Source organism: Oryza glaberrima, chromosome 2, assembly GCF_000147395.1.
Source record: "Oryza glaberrima chromosome 2, OglaRS2, whole genome shotgun sequence".
Classification (NCBI taxonomy): domain Eukaryota; kingdom Viridiplantae; phylum Streptophyta; class Magnoliopsida; order Poales; family Poaceae; genus Oryza; species Oryza glaberrima.
Genome location: NC_068327.1, coordinates 30,236,774 through 30,251,571, shown reverse-complemented (window position 1 = coordinate 30,251,571; position 14,798 = coordinate 30,236,774). Strand labels below are relative to the sequence as shown.

The 14,798-nt window shown below is 43.9% G+C and overlaps 1 protein-coding gene across 1 annotated transcript; it reads right to left on the bottom strand.

Annotated features, from left to right (window-relative positions):
* Positions 1-714: 714 nt before the first annotated feature.
* LOC127761185 (transcription factor TCP14-like) lies at positions 715-3,055 on the bottom strand. Its single transcript, XM_052285434.1, has one exon. It carries the CDS (start codon positions 2,301-2,303, stop codon positions 1,068-1,070), a length of 1,236 nt encoding a protein of 411 aa, XP_052141394.1. The 5' UTR covers positions 2,304-3,055; the 3' UTR covers positions 715-1,067.
* Positions 3,056-14,798: the final 11,743 nt, after the last annotated feature.

Genomic DNA, 14,798 nt, shown 5'->3' with positions numbered 1-14,798 from the left:
GTACTTCACGTAGGTACGTACGCTCCGCCCGCGTGGGGGGAAATCATTGTGACGGCTCGCCTCGCGGGGCAGCGAGCGCGAAAAACTAAAGGAAACCGTACGGGCTGTGGCTCTTGGTCGTCGTCACTGTTGGACTCGAGTCCGCGCCTCAACGGGCGCCGCCCGGTCTCCCTCTTTCTCTCTCTCTTTCTCAATCTCTCTCTCTGTGGTCCACGGCGCCATCGGTTGCTAGCTTGGCTTCTCTGCAGGTTGTTCGCCCATCAGATGACAAAAACATTGCCACGCAGCTGGCCAGCCAGCTAGCCTCCCTCGTCTCGTTGAGTCGTTTTTCTTCATCGGGCCTCCTCCTGCTGGTAGAATGGCTAGTTTTGGAACGTTGTTTCTGTACACGGCCACTTGCTATACGCGTATGTTACGTGCAATTTTTTTTTCTTTTGCCTGCGTGATCGCGGAGGCTGTCACGGATATGGAAGCGGATCAGCAACCGTTTAAAACCCTAACTAGCTCATGGTGACTGATGTTATATATCGATCAAAGCTAAGACAATATATGCATGTTAATCAAGGAACCAACGGACTCAATTAGCATGCAAAAATCAATGGTGAGTGCCTAGCTAGAAAAACATGGGAGAGGCCAGTATTACTACTGAACTAGCAATTGTGGAGAAAAAAAAATGAACCATCGTCATGGCATGCAGATAATGGATTGCCATGCTTGATAAAAAAAAAATTTCTCTTCTGCTCGCACTCGATCAAACTCTAGAGCTAAATGAACAAAAAGAACAATCTCTCCGCATGCAGCTGCGTGCGTTTCCCTCCTCTTGATCCTCCCAGGCATCATCACCTCGCTCTCACCCATAAGCACAAGTTCAGGTAGCTAGCTAGCCTAGCATACGTACGTAAGAATGCCATGGAATGCAGCTAAGTGTGTGAGTCCTTGCAAGCTCTTGCCTAGGGAGAGAGTGGAAGGAAACCAACAAAAGAAGAAAGAATGAAACCAAGACAAAGAACAGATCAAAGTCACACCGACCGGGCCAATGCATGCGACGCGACGCGATCTTCAGAGCCCTACGAGTCGCTGGTGCTTATGCTCTGATGCCGCTCGCCGCCGCCGCCGCCGCCTCCGTGTTGCTGCTGGCTAGATCCTCCTCCACCTCCTCCTCCGCCTTGCTGACCGGCGGCATCCGTCGCCGCCTGTGTCCGGTAAGCATTGAGGGCGGCAAGGATCCCCATGTGCCCCTCCCCGCCTCCTCCACCGCCACCGCCGCCTCCAACTGGGCCGAGCCCCAGCTGCTGTCCCGGTAGGAGCGCCATCGGTGCAGGGAAGTTCATGAAATGTAGCCCGCTCGGAACGCTCCCCCGGTACACGGCGGCGGCCGCGGCGGCGCTGCTCATCTGCGGGAACGTCCAAATGGACTCCCCGCTGCCTCCTCCGCCGCCACCGCCACCACCGGACGGCCCACCTCCTTGCGTGCTGTTGCTCGGCACCATCCACACGGTGCCCGGCATTTGGCTCTGCGTGTACCCGGCCATCTGCTGCTGGTACTGTTGTTGCTGCTGCTGCTGCTGCTGCTGCTGTTGTTGCTGTTGCTGCTGCTGCATTTCCTGCTCCCAGCGCCGCTTCCTGGAGAGGTCGGCGGCGGCGGCAGCGGCGGAAGGCGAAGGTTGCACATCGAGACCGACGCTGCCCGAGTGGAAGTTCAACAGAAGCGGGGACGGCGACGAGGACGACGAGGCGGGGCCCTCGGACGGGAACCCGAGGCTGACAACCCGGTCCCACGCGTCCGCACGGGATCCGAACCGGGCGGCGGCGGCGGGGCTAGGTAACGCGCGGAGGTGCGCCGGGGCGGACAGCGACGATCCGGAGGAGCGGAGGGAGATGTTGAGCGAGGTGAAGTTGGCCGGGATGGTGCCGGTGCCGGTGGCCGCGATCACCGCCGGCTCCGCCTGCTGCAGCAGCCACTCGATGGTCTCGCCGTCCGTCTTGTGCCCCAGCTCCCGCGTCAGCTGGAACACCCTCGCCGCGCACAGCGCCGGCATCCGGATGCGCCGCCCCCTCCCTTCCACCTTGGTGTGCCGGTCCTTGGTGGAGCTCCGCTTCGGCGCAGCCTTCCGCACCTGCATCTCCCCTCCGGCACCGCCCGGTCCCGATCCATTGTTCCCGTTGCCACCCGCCGATGATGGCCCAGTACCACCTCCTGCAGCCGAGCTGGAGCACGGCTGCTCCTCCTTCTTCTCAAGAAGCTGCAAGGGGAAGTTTGGGCGGCGGCCACCTCCGGCGTCTCCGGCGACGTCCATGGTCATCAATTAGGCCATGGTATATATACACAGATATAAACCAACTATACCTCTCTTTGATTGGATTTTTTAGGCTGGTAAGTGAGGTGGTTGTTTGGAAGAGAAGAGGAGAATGAATTTGATGTCTCCGGGCGGCCTGCCTGCCTCCCTCTCGTTGTGGGTGGGTCTAGCTCGAGAAGGTTAGGTGGTGCGATGTGGTAGAGACGGATAGAGAGAGAGAAAGAAAGAAAGTCCGAGAAAGAGCTAGCTAGCCATCAGGGAAAAGATATATTGTAGGTTGGAAAGAATCCTGCTTCCTCATATGATATGATGGGAGAGGGTGAGGCGAATGAAGCTTGTTGCTGCTAGCTTCTGTGTGCGTGTGGGGAGATCACACACTATTTTATGGTGTTTTGGTCAGGTTCATCCCCAGCTGGTGGCCGGCCGGGTGATCTTAGAGAGAGAAAGAGAGAGCTAGAGAGTAGGAGCAGATGACCCTAGGTGGCTAGGTAGCCAGGCCAGCCACTGGAGTGGGAGAGGGAGAGGGTGGAGGAGGAAGAGGAAGTGTACTTTGTAGTTTGTAGGGCATGGAGGAGGAGAGAGAGATGGGTGAATGAATAAATGGATTCTTGATGTTGGAGGAGGCAGAGAAGAAGGTGAGGAGAGAGAGAGGAAGCTGGAGAAAGACTAGAGGGCATAGGTGGTGTACATGGAAGGCGACCGGTGAGTGAGAGAGATGGAGAGAGAGAGAGGAGGATAAGGCGCGCGGGGAGGAGGAAGAGGAGGAGAGGGAGAGAGGCCGGGGCCGACCGGGAGCGGGGAAATTATTAGCTTCACCTAGCGAGGAGCTAGCTAGCAGCTAATCCCATGCACAGTTGTTCATCAGTACTGTGGCAGAGCGTAACGTGATGTGTTTTCCCCGTTGCTAACTAACGATTCCACCAAATTATCTCAGATACCACGTGTATATGCCTCACTACTCTACTGCTCTCTCTCTCTCTCTCTCTCTCTCTCTCTCTCTATCTCTCCATATATATCTATCATCAAGATGATAGCTAAGCAGGAGATAATTCCGGAGGATTAACTGGTGGTGAAGAGAAACTAGCTATATATATCTTGTTCAGAGAATTGAATGGAAAGCAATGTTATATGCTTCCTTTCTGGATTGGCTGCTTTTGATGAGATGAGAGCACCCCAGACTCTTTAATTTTTTGCTGCCTCCCTTTTGCTGTTTGAAATGTGTTTCTTTTTTTTTCAATTATTTTTCTCCTTCGTCTGTGTGCTTCTGCTCCTCTCTTTATTTTTTTTGTAAAAGGAAAAATCTTTAAACTGTGCAGATGCAGAGTCACTTGGCTCAGGCGCTCCACGTGCGGTGCTCTTTATCATTCATTCAATCCCCAAAGACTGCACTGTCCACTGTTGGCGCCACTCTCCAAGTCAAAATACACATTGAGAATTTCCAGCAAAGGAGATTTTCTTTTTTTTCTTCCCACACAAAATTAAAGCCCATATCTTTTCTTGTAAGTTGTAAGTATGATGTATATATGTACTTAATTAGGTGTGATATTTTAGTCCCTTGACCTTCTAAATTATGGATTCAATGTTGGTGATTATTTCGGATGAAAACCATGCATTTTTTTTTTTGGAAAATAATGGAAGAGCAGGGAGCAAAAAGAAAGAGGTACTCCTAATAAAGTAGGGCCAGCTAGACCAGTAATCATTCCATTGCCTTTTGGCCTTTGCTCCTCTCATCTCCTTTGTTTGCCAGCCTTAGAATCTCTAGTGCCCTAGTTTCTGCTGCTATGGACCAGGTGCACACAAGTATCTTATATGCATGCCATACACAACTTGAACTAGGAGTTGGGACAGAATGAAACAATACAGGAGGGAAAAGCAACAACAAAAAAAAGGTGATAGCATATGTTTATATAGTTAGAAAGCTTCTGCTCTGAGTTTCCTATCACATATATATTTCTTAGATAATAGAAATATATTATATTCCCGATCACTGCCATACGGCATACAACCAAACAATCGGATAACCAAAGAACGATTAATCTTAATGGTACACAAGGATATTCTACAATATATGAGAAATTTTATCGTACTTCAGAAAGTACCTGAAAATATCAAAATTTTATACAAATCTTGAGATAAGTAATACCTGGAGGTATCAGGTTTTAGGTAATTTTATCATCCTTGAGAATGTACCGGGAGATACCACATTTTTTTTATAAAACCGGGTACCTCCAGTCACCAGATACCTTGGGTTACTAAAATTCTTAATGTAAAATTTAAGTACCTTGAGGTACTTTGTCAAGGGCCATAAAATTTTTCCTAATTTTTACACTAGAAAATATGGTAACTTTTGATATCTTCTTAAGAGTAAAGTTACTCACAATATATACATATGAAAAATTTCGCCACGAGGCAATAAAGAAACAATATTTAATGTAGTACACTGTAAAAACATAGATTTGTTAGTGGACACTCTAGCTTTGCAATTCTTTGTCAGTAGGCACAATTAATATGTATTATTTTATCATTTGTTTGCCATTTTTGACATACAAATGAGGTGAATGGCCAAATCGATGGTGATAAGATGGAGCGGGCCCTAGTTCGGGCCAAATGGAAATGAGAGGAAGCGGCAGGGCAGAATCGAGCATGCAGAGGAAGAGAGTAGATACTTGAGAATAGTACCAAGCTGAAGAACGGTTGAAGGATAATACGTCTGGTGTCTGTTGACGAAGAATCAAGAAGTAAGAGTATCCACCAGTAAACTTATATTTATATAGTGTCCCCGCAAAAAAGACTTATATTTATATAGTGTCCTACAGGAAAGACCTTGTTTTTTTGAAGTTTGCGCGCGCGGTATATCATTTAATTTGCCACATGTAATACACCCAATGTATATATTTATACGGTCGCAGGGAAAGACGTTTAGGATCTTAATAAGAACTCCAGTGGGTGAGGCACTTCAAGTGTATGCAATGCTAACTTGCTCCAATCTTACGACCTGCTGAATTAAGGCACCTGGACGTCTCTTTCCTTGTATGGGTTGATTTAAGTACCATTAATTATGAGTTCCTTCAGCAATATCATGTCCTTTAATGCATAGAATTACCCCTCCCCCTTTTACTAGCTTTTTTTTTTTTTACTTATCTTAGGGTCCCAACCTGGAGCTAGCCCTTCCAAAACCCTAACTTTTTTTCCTCTGACCATTTTATTTGGTGTGGGGCTAACTGCACATCTCTCATGACCTCCCTGTCAACCATGTTTGCCACAAGCCCACAACAATATTAATCACGAGATCGATGATTGAAGATATGGATGTAGGAGATATGCGTGGCCATAGGTGCATGTAGATCACCACAAGAATTAGGCTATCACAGTTGCTTTGCGTTGACCATGCTATTCTATCCTTAATTTTTCAGTTTTTCTGGTTCACTTTGAGCAATTTAAAATTACCGAATACGACCCGCAAGCTGCTGATTCGATCTGTTATATGTGTAAAGCAGCAGGGCTAGTACAATTAATTGTTGTTCTCCAGCTCCCCCCCCCCCCCTTCCCTTGTCGTCTTTCTTTGTACATGTTGATCCTTATTTACATGCATGTACCTATTCCTTGGTTGGCTCATTGGAATATTCTTTCGTGAAGATATTTCAAACTTTCCTATACATGTGAGGAACATGAATTAACTCTTGTCTGCATATAAAATACATGTCAGCCACCTCTTAGCTGGTGATGGAATTTATTACTCTTATATTTATGCATGACTGCAAGGATAGAGATGGCCAAAAGGAGGGCTAGCCCAGCTTCTAAAATCTTTTAGGCTGGATGGAAATCAGTTATATTTCTAGAACAAGTTTTGGCAAATCCATATGCAGCTGGTGAGCTAGTCCAATTATATTACACAAACTAGCTAGGAACATGGAAAATAATTTTCACAAATATTAAGAGAAGTAGATATTGCAAACACGATTCAACAAGCTGGCGATCAATAGAAATGTGGATATAAGAGATGTGGATTAATTGTAAGGGTTTAGGGTTTAGGTACTTCCCCATAGCCTTTGGATCGGTTTCCATAGCTCGATATGCCCTCTTGCACTTCCCCTCCCTTTCGACCTCACGCTCTTCCTTCTCCTTATGTTTTCTTTTGTCTTCTTCTTTTGCTCTTCGTCACATCCAACACGATCTCTAGCCCACCCCTTCATCTCGAGGAGATATTCCATATCCACGGTCTTGTGTAGGCACCACACGAGGGGCTAAGTCCCAACCTCCACACTAGTAGGACTGGCATTGAGTCGGAAGGTCAACACCAAGATCGATGACACTGATCCCCTACACGTTGGCCAACTAGATCAACTTGGACTCCACGGTGGTAGGGGGTTAGCGCTAGTAATCCAAGCGTTGAGATGTTGGACCTCACTGCTATCGGGATTGACGTTAAGGTTGAGATCCATTTCTGGTTAAAGTTTTTGGTAGTGTTCATTTTTTTTAGGGGTCAGTGTTCATTCTTGAAATACGTTTTTGAAAAGGGACATTAGTCAAAACTAATTAAAGGCATATATGATATTGATTTTTACCTTTTTCTTTAAGAGAAAGGCAGCTATAGCATTCAGCTCATGCATGCATCTAGAAAACCATTTATGACCTATTTGTTGTGGCCGGGAGTTTTAGTTGAGGCGGATGAGACTAGTTCTCGAAATGAACATCCTTATGGGTACAATCATCGTCGTTCATCTTAATTTATATTAGAAACGTACACAGTTCCCCTCCAAACCTTTTTGCTACATTTTGAGTGCATCCTCACCACACTGTATTATTGCTTCATTTAGCTGTTACTAGATAAAGAGCTTAATGCAGCAGAGGCGCCTGAAAAGGTTCATTTGTTACCAACAACAGGTATCCCTTTTTGAGGGAAGACAAAACAGAAAATGGTATAATTTATTACACAAAAATATTTTCTTCAGGATAACACTACGAGAAAACGGAATGTCCTTGACTGCCATACGATTTCTTTGGCGGTCGAAAATGAGCTACCAAGATTATCCCCAATATCTTACCCATAAGTTAATTAACTGGGATTCACTCCACAGGGAGAGATTATCCCCAAACCTGGGTGTTTCAAGCTAGGTGGTGAGCAACAGAAAATAAAATGTGTTGCTGTTCATCGTCGTGTCCTACATTAGATTAATAGGAGCTAACATGCATGGACGAATGATAAAAAGCAAAAGTCGTTGGTTGTTACAGGTAAGACAGACAACAATGCTCGGTGTACTCAGCCTTTCCTTTACAACATCTCTTCTTTTTAGTGCATCTCAGCAGCCACACACGACCTTTTGGAGGTAAACTAATATATAGCTTGCAACAAATTAATTAGCAATGCAAGTAAAGCTAGTTAGCGTCATTGGACGCATGTATATATATCAGAGGCCACGTCATTTTACTTCTTTGGTAGACATTAATCCCATCAGCTAGTTTGGTGTACACATTACATGTGTTCTGTTGCTACCTTTTCTTCTGTTTAAAGTTGCATGCGCTCCAGTAATTAAAGGCCTAAAGGGTTGAATTTGGGATCACTATTAGAAGAAAAGGGTGGCAAAGAAAGGAGGAGCAATCCATTTCTCAGCTTTTAGTTATATAGGTTGAGTGACTTGAGTCAAGCCCTCCCAGAAAGGAAGTAGGAAAGTATGGAAAATTACAAATTCGCAGGCTGCATCAGTGAGCTGGCCTGGGGAGCAAGGACCAGAAATTGTGGGCTAGTGGAGGATCTTTGACATGCACCATTAATTAATCTATATAGTATAGGATACTAACAAAATAAGCAAACACCAAATCAAAAGGCATCTATTTCAGCTGAAAACAATGAAACTTGAGTATTAAAAATTCCATTTATAGGTACTAATGAACAGGAAGGAGTCAAAAAATGTCAAGCAAAGAAAATATTCGTTGTGTGTGCTAGATGGAGGGAATAAATTAAAGTATGAGCATCTGATGTCAAATGATTGAGAAACTAACAAAACACATGATGGAGTTTGTTTAATAGGTGCAAAGGTACTTAGAGTGCACGGATAAAATATTGTCTGTCCTAATTAGTGTATATTATGACATACATGCATGAGGACTTGAGGTTGCAGAGATTTGTGTCAATGGTACAGGAGGGGACAATATATAATGTTATCGAATCCATTTTAAAAAGGTCCATGCACAGCTTCAAATTGTGGCCTCTAATGATTGCTGTTTGAGGTGTATTTTCTTAATTAATTAAGTAATCAATATCGTCTGGTTACAATGTTTATAGCAGTTAGCTAGCTAGTATCTACATAAATAAATGCATGTCTTAATTTCAGCCTTTTTTAAAAGATAATAAATACTTCATCCATCTATAAAAAAGTTATTTTTATTTAGCTATATACCTGGACACAACGAATGGAGGGAGTAGTTAATTACGTACAATACAAATGATATAGGAAAAACTATTTACCTTTTCCGACTCTTAACACTACTATAGAATGGGTTCCCCCAAACGGTCAAAATTCACTATTTTCTAGGTGTCTACAAAATTATAATTTTTGTAGAGGGGCAAAACAACCATAGGCAAAAACAGATTTTCGCAAGCGGGCATGAAATGATGCTGGCTGCAAAAAGATTTTTTACGCAAAAAAATATGAAATTTTCAAAAAAGCATTGTAGAAACCCTAGCTCAATCCAAGCGTCGATCCGTGCTCAGTGAGTTACCCGTCGCCAAAACAGTGTCATCCCCAGCAACGGAACCCCTGCTGCCCAAAGTCCACCGTCGTGGTCACCCGCCACATCATCATGCCCCCCTCCCCCCGAGGCCGACCGATGTTGCCGTTGTATTGGGAGGTAGTCGGGTCCACCTCTCCTGTCACTGCCGGCGGCAGATTCGAGTGCGTGGGGGTAGAGAGGTGGCGGGATCCGCACGGGAGAAGGAGAGGCCATAGGATCCGCCTCTCCTGTCGTTGCCACCGGTGGATCCGCGTGCATCGGGGGCGGAGAGGCGGCAAGATCTGCACGGAGGAGGAGAGGCCACCAGATCTGTCCCTTCCCTTGTCATTGATGACGGATCCACACGTAAGAGTAGGGGAGAGGTGGCGGGATCCACGGCGGGTGTGGAAGAGGTGTCTTGAGGTTGTCGCCGCCGCCGTCATTCCCCTCCCTATCGCCGTTGTCGTCATGACTCCAGATATGTCGCTGCCGAATCTGCGAGGGAGGGTGGTTGAATCCGTCGACGATGCTGAATCCACCATCGACAACATTGACGTGTGCCCGTCGGCTACTCTTGTCATGGCCGCGAGGAAGGGAGGAGAGGAGAGGAGAGGGGAGGAGAAGAGGATGGAGGGAGCAAGAGGAGAGGCTGAGGTATCCCGGAGAGAGGGAGATAGAAGTAGAGGATATGGAGAGAGTGAGTACTTATAAAAAAAGAAAAAAAAAGCAGGCCTGCTTGGGTAAGTCTAATGCATGAACATTCGCTAGCGGCGAATAGAAAACAGCAAAAAAAAAAAGGAGGAAAACATTTCCCGTTTCCATTTCACGCGATGGGGAAAAAAATCAATGTTTTGTTTTATCCTTTTTTCTGTTAGGAGGTTTGTTCGGATTGGATTTTTTTTTGAGAAATATGTGGTGATGATCAGCATTTTTTTTATTTGTAATAAAATTTATGCACTAAAATTTCTAGTTATAGATATAATTTCTATATAAAGTTTACATATACAAAATCTATATATATATATAAATCTACATATACAAAATCTATATATATATAAAGTTTACATATATAAAGTCTCTCTATATAGAAAGTCTGTACATAGAAATTTTCCACGGATATTATACATTTAAAAATTTTTATTTTATTATTTCTAGTAAAATTTATATGCACTAAACTTTCTAACTACACACGTAATTTCTACATAAATTTTACATATACAAAGTCTATATATATGTATATAAATTTTACATATATAAAGTCTCTATATATAAAAATTCTATATATAGAAAGTTTTCACAGAAATTGTTTATATAAAAATTTCCATTAAAAAGGCTATAAAAATACTATAACGAAAAAAAAGAAATCTGAAAATAAACCGAAGTGAGAAAATAAAAAGAGATGGTTGAGACTTTGCAACGGATTAGAAAAATCATGTAAAAGAAGGAAAAAGGAAACTGAAAATGGAAGAAAATACGTGTCCTCCAATTTCCCCCTTCTGATTCGCGGAATCAACTTATGGCGAACGTTCGCCCATTACCCTTTTCGGGCCTGCATGGGAGAGAAGGAAAAAAAGAGGGCGGTTGCATACATGCCTATTAACCGGTTCGATTGCGAGGATGAACCCATTTGTACAGACAAACCTTTTAAGAGATCCATCTACAAAGGTTGTTACTAGGCAAATTTTTGTTTTTTTTTTCATAAAGGTGTTCTTTTAGTCTACCTGCGAAAAGAAAGGAAGGTCATCCGCAAAAATTAATCATTTTCTATAGTGTAACTCTCTTTAATTTTACTCTAAAATCAATATATTATCTTTCAGCGCATTCTAAAACATGAAGGACTTTTTTTTTCCAAGTTTGATTATGGTCCTTGATCAACATGGAATCTAATTAGTTGAAATATGAGGTGGCAGTGCACCCGCATACCAATAGCTGACTCCACTAGAAATATATACCTATTATCCACAAGATGGATCGTTCGATTCTCTTTAGTATATACGGTTTGGAGCAACAAGATGGTACTATCAATTAACCTTCTAAGATTGTGGTGAAATTTGAATTCAGTGGTGAGGAATTGTTTAGGCCCAACATCACTCTCCCCAGGATGACACGGACGACATCCAGCGCCGGCCACCGCAACCCTCCCTTCTCTCACCATCCTCGTCGTCGCCTGAGCGGTTGTCAGCAAAGTCGCCTGCCTACTATGACGGCGGCAGTAGGGCTTCTCCCTCGATAGCTCGGAGTTGGAGTTGTCGCTGCGCCATCTAGATCCGGGCCTCCATGGTCAAATCCAAACGGGGAGAGACCGGCTGACAGGGCGGCAGGCGACGGAGGAGGCGAGGACAGACCGGACGGTAGCGGCGGAAGTGGATGAGGAAAGGCGACGGGGAGAGCATGGTGGCGCGTGGATTTGAGGCAGTGATGGCTGCGGGGTCGTCACAGCGGCCGCCGGTGGATTTGGCGCTCCACTGGCCAGATCCGGCGCCCTCTTCCGATGAGGGAGGCCATCTCCCCATGTAGCGGTGAGAGGAGGAGCTCCCACTCGGCGGGTTAGAGGAGCTCCCCCTCTCCGGTGAGCCACTATCTGGGCCTTCCGCTCCTAGACATGGTGATGGTGGCGGCGGGGGTCGCCGGCAGGTGAAGGAACGACGACACCGACGACAAGTGCTCCCAGGCTCCTCCCGGCCCATGGGGCGGCGGTGACAACGGCAAAGCTCCCCGGGGCCAGCTGGCAATGGTGGTGATTGTCCTAAGGATGTCGGTGGCGGTGGAGCGGCAGCAACAACGGAGGATCTCGGCGGCATGCTCCTCTCCGGCGCACCGGCGGTACTTTCGTCCTGTTGGTTGGCATCGGAGGCGGAGCTAGGGGTGGCAGGTCAACCCATGCCTAGGTCTCACCGGCTCTGTTAGTGGTGGCGGCGGTTTTCGTTCTTGGAGGTGTTGGCGGCAGTGCAGGAAAGAAGGCCACCTCGGTGTGCTGTAATGACTAACATGCCTACGAGCGCATGCAGTGTTGACAGTGGGATCACCTTCAAGTTGGTAGGAGACCAAGGCGGAAGACAGATGGCAATGCCTGTGGGCACCATTCTCTCCTTGGAGGCGTCTTTTTTTGCCTTCCTATTCTATCGCGTTCGGTTTCTCTGGAAATCCGAGGCAATCTCTAGTTTGGCTCTGCTTTGACACCTAAGGAGGGCCTTCGGAATGTTGGAGCTACTGTGTCGAGGCGATCGACAAGCTCGGCAATGATGACTCGTAGCTTTGCTTGGTTTTGGGTAGGGTTTTGTTGTTGTCCTCTTGGAAAGTCGGAGCTGCTTCGTGCTTGTGAGCTTGGCAACGATGATCCAAGTTGGACTTCGTCTCTTGTGTTTCGTTCTGGTATGGGGTTACAAGCTTTCGCCCTGCAAGGTTTGTCAATCTGGCTAGGCCTTGCTTTAACGAGACTGGTGGTCGTGAAGTTGGACTTGTGGCAATGATGACATGAGCCGACTTGAGTTGCGCTTTGGCATGGGCTAGGTTGTTGTTCTGACCCCGGTGTTCCTGACGAAGTCGTAATCACCCAAGTTTTGGTGTGATGACGATAACGCTACGTCTTTGCCAGTGTATGGGAGCCTTGTTTTCTTTTAGCTTGTTGCATGTTACTGTGAACAGCTTTTGTTGAGTGTTGAGATTGGTTGTCCTGCTCTCGTTTCTTTGGTAGCTTAGTTTAGTTGGTGGAATGTCTTGATAGTCGTGGTTTGTACCCAGTTTTTCCTGTGCATTGTATGGTTTGGTCCCGTTCTCTTTTTAAAATGGGACACTTCTTCATATAAAACACCGGCAATGGTCTAACCGTTCGAAAAAAACAATACCACTCGCCAGGCTGATGATCAAAGAGTTTGTCCGTAGACAGTGCATGGTTGTTTATCCACTAATAAGTTGGTACTTCTAGACACCAACGTCAAATCTAAGATAAAAACTCTGGTATATTAGATGCACAAACTGCACCACCATTTGGTCACACACTAATTTCCATGCTTGTGCATACTACCTTTGTAATTTCTCCTTGTCCCCAAAAGTGCAAAGCAATGTAAAAAAAAAGCACACAGTTTTTTTTACCACCTGTAACTAAAATGGAATTGGAGAGAAATTTTTATTCCTTTTTTCTAGTAATCAAATCCATGTTATTAATATTTAGTTGGGCTACTAAATAATTTGTCGCTGCTATGCATAAGCATATAACAAGTGGCCGTGTCGAACCTAATATGTATTTCTAAAATGTTTTTTTTTCTTAAAAATTGGGATGGGAGCGTATCGTGAGTGATCACAATTCACAAAGACGTACTCGGCAATATACCATATAAAGGATTTGATTCATGCACAATATATGTTGCGCTTTAATTGACTACATATATTCAATGGAGAAAACGACAAGGTCATATCTCTGTTAGTATAAACTAGCTGGGTGGCCCGCGCAATTACGCGGCTAGCAAAAAAAATTATATATTTTTTTAAGTATGATTTACTTAAAATTTATTAAATATCTATCTCATCGTTAACACTTTGAAAGACCAAACCTTATCATCCTCGTGTTTCTAATTATATAGTTTTAAAAATCACACCAGTTGCTACTCCTTATGTCATCTCATTCTTTATTTGCTTGCTCGATCTATCACTATTTCTATTCATTCTTGGAGCCTTTAAAAATTGGATTTTATAGTTTTTAGAGTTTATTGCCACGTTGGGTTTCGTTTTTATAATTTCTATATGTCCCGTCAAACGTTGTCATTATATTCCTATACAGCCCGTCCACTATCTCTTCTCTTTATTGTCATTGAGATTTTAAAAATCGAACATAATTATAGTTTGGGTTCATTTTTACTTTCCAGAAATCCCGCCAAACCATCAGCGGTTTTGCCATTGTACTCCTCTACGGCTCGCCCGCTGCCTCCCTTCTTTATTGTCATTGAGATTTTAAAATCGAACATGATTATCATTGGTATTTTTTACTTTTCAGAAGTTCCGAACCTTTAAAAATTGGACTTATAGTTTCATTTTTTATAATTTTTAGAAGTCTCATCAAACGATGCCACTGTGCCCCTCTGCAGCCCGTCCGCCGCCTACTCTTTATTGCCCTTGTGATTCTAAAAATCGAACATAACTATCATTGCAATTCATTTTTTATTTTCTAGAAGTCCCGTCAACCGTCGGAGGCTCTGCAACTATACTCTTATACACCCCGCTCGCTGCTTCTCCTTTTTATTGTCATCTAACCGCCACCAACTCTACTATTTTATAGGCATGTTACTTAATTTATCTCGTCATGTGTTTTAGATGGTCTTTTCTTTCAATAGTCTTTATTTTTATCACAAATTTTAGTTGTTTATAAATTTTATTCCTTATTAAAATCTTTTTTTTTCTAATTTCAGAATTTATTTTTTCTAAAAAAATTAGTTAATACCGAATTGTGTTCTTTTAATGTTTTTATTTTTTATTTTGAATTTTAGTTGTTTCAAAATTGTATTCCTACTTGAACTCTGTTTTAGTTTTTCTATTTTTGGATATTATTATGATTTTACTTGAAATTTTAATTAATCTCGTGTTGGGTTCTTATATGGTTTCTTCTTTCAATATTGCTTCTTTTTAATTCCGAATTTCAGCTAATTTTAAATTTTAATCCTACTTGAACTCTTCTTTATTTTCTTTTGCTAATTTCGGATTTATTTTTATTTTTATTCTGAATTTTAATTAATCTCGTATTGGGTTCTTATATGGACTCTTCTTTTAATATTACTTATTTTTAATTTCGAATTTCAG